Source organism: Hipposideros armiger, unplaced genomic scaffold, assembly GCF_001890085.2.
Source record: "Hipposideros armiger isolate ML-2016 unplaced genomic scaffold, ASM189008v1 scaffold_808, whole genome shotgun sequence".
Classification (NCBI taxonomy): domain Eukaryota; kingdom Metazoa; phylum Chordata; class Mammalia; order Chiroptera; family Hipposideridae; genus Hipposideros; species Hipposideros armiger.
Genome location: NW_017732158.1, coordinates 23,718 through 29,717, shown reverse-complemented (window position 1 = coordinate 29,717; position 6,000 = coordinate 23,718). Strand labels below are relative to the sequence as shown.

Genomic DNA, 6,000 nt, shown 5'->3' with positions numbered 1-6,000 from the left:
AGGGCAGTGTCACTGGCCCTCATATGTGGGGTCTGAACCGGGGCCCTCTGGCGTCCCAAGCCAGTTCTTAACCATCGCGCCACTCGGCCGGCCCTAAGATAATTTTTTATTGTTTTTTTGGTTTGGGTTTTTTTATTGGGAAATTGGGGAAGGGGAACAGCCAAGTTGTTGTCCTTTAATCTTAGTTGTGGAGGGCACATCTAGCTCAGCTCCAAGTCTAGTCACCACCTGGCTGCCTGTTGGCAGCCCGTGGCCTGTCAGCTAAAGGTGCTGTGTTCAATCTTAGTTGCAGGTGGGCACAGCCCACCATCCCATGCTCAGAGTCGAACTGGCAACCTTGTTGTTAAGAGCATGTACTCTAAGCACTGAGCCATCCTGCCACCTGTTGGCAGTTCAGCAACAGCTCAGCTCTGGCGCAGCTCACTGGCCCATGTGGGAATCGAACTGGCGACCCTGTTGCTCAGAGCTCATGCTCTTAACCAACTGAGCCACTCGGCCGGCCCAATAATTTTTTATTGTTAATTACAGATTCAGTTGGTGGTGTTGATGACCTTCAGTGGGAAAAGCTCTAAGTTAGAAATTGGAGGATTAAAGCTTAGTTTTTCTATTGGTTAAGCCATTTACATTTTTTAAGTTCACAGAGGTCAATCTGATGTGCAGCTAGAGTAAGAACCATTTGTTAACGTGTGAAAAAGTACTATGAAACTAAAGAACCATTTTGCACTGTAAGGAAATTTACTGAATTTTTGTAGAGCATTGTTTCTTACTGTGTGTTCAGTGTTCACAGATATTTTTTAAGGAAAGGATTCTGTGGCCACCTAAGCTTGGGCAACAAACCTAACCAGGTTTCTTTAGGACCTTTCAGAGTTTTTATATGTCAGCATATATGTGGATCCCCTGGGTACAGGTATTGTATTCAGTTTTCTAAACTTATTTGAGCACTGAGAGGTTTTTTGAGAGTTATTTCATAGGAGTGTATATCATGGAGCATATTGCAGTGATTGTTCTCAGTATCCTCCAGAGTTACCTAGGTTTTTTTGTGGTTTAATCATAATCACATCTACTAACTTGTCACAGTCCTTTTGAGTTCCACATGAGCTCTCCTGAGAATCCCTCTGTTAGAGTTGGCATTGGCAGGTTTGGTGATTAGACTTTCTGTTGTCACTCAGGTCATTTGTGAAAATATTCAGTAGTGTCTTGGACTTTTAAGCAGTAGATGTGAAAAAATGCACATATGATGCTACTTCAGTTGAGTAAAATCAAATAAAAACCTTTAAAAAATAGACTGAAAATTAAAGATTTCTTTGTCATTATTATAGGAATAATCATGAAAACCTTTCTTTTTTACATCATTTAATAGGTGTCCACTTTTCAGTGAATTGAAGAGTTGGCACTTTCTGCTATTGTTTACCAGACATTTCAGAATATTATCAGTGTCTGTGTTCTAAATCATTATCACAGTATTTTTACAACACTTTAACATGTGCATTATTTACCAAACATAATAATATGTGTAGCATAAGATGACTGTAAGACACTTCATTTTGAGTATTAAGCAATAAAAGAAAGTTAACACTTACTTAACCTTGTTGTTTAAAGGTAGAATTACAATTGTTGGGAATGGAGATAAAAATAAAATATTTCCTGGAAATCTTATTTGATATTCTATCTAATAGAAACTACGATAAACCTATACTGTACAAATATAAATTTAGGAATGTGAAAATGTATCATATTTAAAAGAAAAGTGCAACAGTATCCTCCCTTGCATGTTAGATTAATGTTTTTAATTCTTTCTAGGCCCTTTGCCAACATCAGTTTTAAAAGATGGTTCTAGGGTCATTATAAGGTTTAACTAAACCTGTAAAGTGTTTAGCCTTGTATCTGGTACTGTATTTGCTATTATAGTAGAATATTTTTTAAAAGAAGTACATATTTTAATTTTTAAAGTATTTTCTTGGTTTATTCATGGCATGTCGATTGCTTATGATGGTAGACCTAACTATGAAATAACTGCTTTATCTTTTCTTCTCATGATGAGCACTTAGCCCAGAGTTTAGCCTTAGGGAAGACACAGTTTTAGTTTTTTAATTTATAAAATGAAGGCAAAGAAAATGTTAAACCCAAGATACGTAAATATGTTTTCCTATTATTATATATAAGAAGTACAGTAGTTTATTTAAAAATTATTTCAAGTGTATAAATATTTGGTTATATAAAATGACTTTTTTTTTGTTAGTTGTAGAGAATATTTATAAGAATCGAGAACCTGTCAGACAAATGAAAGCTCTTTATTTTATCTCTCCGACATCAAAGGTGAGTATTTTGAATCTTTATAAAGTACATTCTTTAACATTTTCATTATTGACATGATTTTCTCACAGAAAATTCAAAGTAATAAAATAACCTTTATTAGAAAAATAGTGCCATAAACTAGTTTGCTTAGGAAAGTTTTCTGTGTTAGAAGATTGTTTCATTTGCACTTTTAAGAAAAGTATGTAAGTGAAAAAATTTCTATCTCTCCTCATATGAAAGCAGAATTTAATTGTATAAAATGTTAAAGTTTGAGTAATTTGTTACTCATGCAGTTCCTATGTAACGATAATTTTTGAGAGGATGGAAATGTACTTAAATAGTCTTGGATTAATCCTTCATTTTGCTTAGTGGACTTCCCTATAACATATATATGTGTATGTGTATTCATGTGTATATATGCATGCATGTATATATGTATTTTATGTCAAAGGAATTTTTTTTGTTTATAATCTAACCATTATTTAACTCATACTTAAAGCCAAACAAAGTATAAAATTCCTTTATTCTGTACACTATCTGAAAATGCATTTTCCAGCACATTCTTTGGCTTATTCTCACCTAGAATGTTAGTTAGTTAGGCAACTCCAGTTTCATTTTTTCTAACTTTGGCAGACAGTAGGAAAGAACCTAGATATTCACTGTTTAGTCTCTACATGTTGGCTGCTGGTGGGTTTTTTGTATCTTATTCATGATATCATTTCCTAAGATAAAATTCATGATTAGAGAAAATGTGAGCTAAAAGCACCATTTTTTACCTACTAAATTGGCAGAGGGATTTTTATAAAAAGTATATATGTGTATATATAGATATATATATCTATATATCATCTATCTATCTGTCTATCTCATATTCTAGCTATCAATGGGTAATGGAGCAGAAACTATATTGCTAGCGGGAGTATAGATTGATAACTGCCTTTTTGAAAAATAATTTGCCGTTCTTTATCAAGAACTTCAAACAGTCTATATCTTCAAGTGTATTTTAAAGAAATAATCAAATAAATGGTCAAATTAAATACCTAGCAATAAATAAATCTAATGCTAAATTCCTAACATTAACAAATAATGGTATGAAAGACCATGTAGCTATTGAAAATGAGGTTTCTAGGAAATTTTAAAGATCTAGGTAGAAGTTCATTTTCAATGATAAGTGAGAAAAGCAGGATACAAAATTGTATATTCAATAAAGGGGCAAAGGATTCAGAGAAAATGTACCTGAATGTGACCCCTTTTAATACTGCAACCAAATACAGTTTATTTTCCTTTCCTTAACAATTACCTGTTGAACCCTATATGCTTCTGGGTGTAAATGAGGCCTTGGGTCCCTTGGGCACTGGTAGAGAATCCTGGTGTGAGACTTCCTTCTTCAGGGGCTGGGCAATCACCTGGAGACCAGATCAGACAATTCCTAGGCAAGAATCATAAAATGACAGATTTCAGGAATAGTTTGGCTGTAAGAGATCCGTGAATCCCAGGGGAAAGCTCAGTTGGTTGTCTCAGGAAAGCCCTGGGGATGTGTTTGCTTTTATACCTATAGCCCTCCCAGAGGAGCAACCACTTTGCCTTCCTCCTCTTGTGAAACTGCCTCTATTTAGGACACTCGAACAACTAAACCTGTCCTATTTAGGATACTCCAATAGCTCAAGTGAGCTGACAAAGAAAAGCAACCACACATCTAAGTGGGTCAAGCTGCTGAAAGAGGAAGTTCAGTAAGAATAAAGAAAACACATCTAGCAAAGCACAGCTTCTTGGAGAAAAGGACAATAACCTGAATAGAAAAATAGTACACATAAGGAGAGTCTAGTACAGCATAAAAAACTTCCTGAAGCTCAAAAGTGTTATTTCTCAGTTAACTGAAGAAGAGGATAATCACTATTGAAATTTGAATCAATAGCCTAGAATAACAAAATGGAGTATCTCAGAGCAAAAAAAACAGTCCTGGAAATCATGGGGGGGAAAGAGACTTGCAGGATAGATCCATGAGATCTAACAGAAATATAGCTCTAGGAGTTCAAGAAGGAGGAAAAGGAACAGATGGAGAGAGAGTGAAATCCTTTGTCCTTATTTTTTGCTTCCAGATCATTGTGTCTTTAAAACTGGAAGCATTGAGTCATGTACTACCAGACTGTATTACCTGCTGTTCCTCCTCTTGCAGTCATCTACCAACCTTTAGGTGTTTCATTCTAATCCCTTGACAATTTTAGCTCCTAGCTCACTGTCACTCTTCAGCACTTCTCCAGTCACAGTCTTGGTGGTTTCAGTATCCGTGTAGATAATACTTCCAGTACGTTCAGTGACTTGTCAGTTCCTTGATCTGTTGTCTTCCAGTGGTCTCGTCTTCTCAGTTGCTGTAGCTTCCCAGTTACTTGATCATTTCTACATTTCCTTGTTGCCAAAACAGCACTCTGTTCATATTACCTTACTATTTATTATGCTTGTAGCTATCACTGGCTAGACAACATAGCATCTTAAAAAATAAGTTTATAAACTTTCAGACAGGTTTTATTTTATCATCGAAGTAAAATAATCTTAGTTATTTCAACAGCTAGCATATTTAAATTAGTATTTGACAAAATGTATATATATTAACATCTAACCTTTCTTAAGTCTGTAGATTGTTTTTTATGTGATTTTGGGACTAAATCGGAGAACAAATATAAAGCAGCATATATATACTTCACTGACTGTAAGTATCTTTGTAAAAGTCATTGCTTTATTGTTTAAAATACTATTAATTATAAAGTATCTATTTCTTTTTTTTTTTTAGCTGAGCCATCCTGCCACCTGTTGGCAGCTCAGTGGCAGCTCAGCTCTGGCCGGGCATCGAACTGCTGTTGCTCAGAGCTCAAACTCTTGAGCCTATTTCTTATAATATATTATATTTCAATACTACTGACTTTTTATCCTGATTAGGTTAGAAAGAATCTAAAAATATAAGATCACATGTATCCTAATTCATGTTAAGATGATAGAAAATTAAAAGAAATCATTTCAAGCCAGTTTCAAGACAGTCATTTTTTCTGATATACAGGGGTGTGGGAGTTGGTGGAGAGGGCTCTCCCTCAAATTCTGTGCTGATGACAGGAAGAATTCTTTTTTAAAAAATCAGTTTCAATTGGGGATTTGATTATATAACAAAAAATAAGACTCTTTTGGGAGGGCACTGAAGAAACTGCCATTTGTTTGGCAGATAGTAATAGAAAAAATCTATCACATTTCTCTTACTGTGTCATATGTTCAAATAGAAATCAGCTACACAAAAGAATCACAGAGAAGTCAAGAGACACATATAATTCAGTTTTATGTTATATCTTATGTAATTACACTGCAAAATAAAAATGCCTTTGATCTAAGTTAGGTCTTGGTCTCTGCTATTAGAGATTCATCATTTTAAGTAGTGTATTATTTTTCTTGTTAATGTTTATATCATGCCTGGTAGTTTGCATTTTTAAAACTGTCATATCATTCAGGTAACCTTATTATGCAGAAATTCATGTTCATGGAATTGATAGAATTTAATTAATGTGAAGACTTCTTTTTTTTAGATTTTTTTTTAATTGGGAAATTGGGGGAGGGGAACAGACAAGTTGCTGTCCTTTTGTTCTTCAGTCTAGTTGTGGAGGATGTCACTTCACTGGCCCATGTTGGTATTGTGATCATTGCGCTCATCCCAGCTGAGGCAGA

General features: G+C 34.8%; 1 protein-coding gene across 1 annotated transcript in view; it reads left to right on the top strand.

The window, feature by feature from the left end:
* The window catches only part of STXBP3 (syntaxin binding protein 3), a gene marked incomplete at its 3' end in the record, with an annotated part of 56,908 nt that overhangs the window by 27,197 nt on the left and 23,711 nt on the right, over nt 1-6,000 (top strand). The window contains exons 4-5 of the mRNA XM_019628808.1: nt 2,240-2,316; nt 4,924-5,002. Of these exons, the coding sequence (XP_019484353.1) occupies nt 2,240-2,316; nt 4,924-5,002 (156 nt within the window). The remainder of the gene's footprint in view (nt 1-2,239; nt 2,317-4,923; nt 5,003-6,000) is intronic.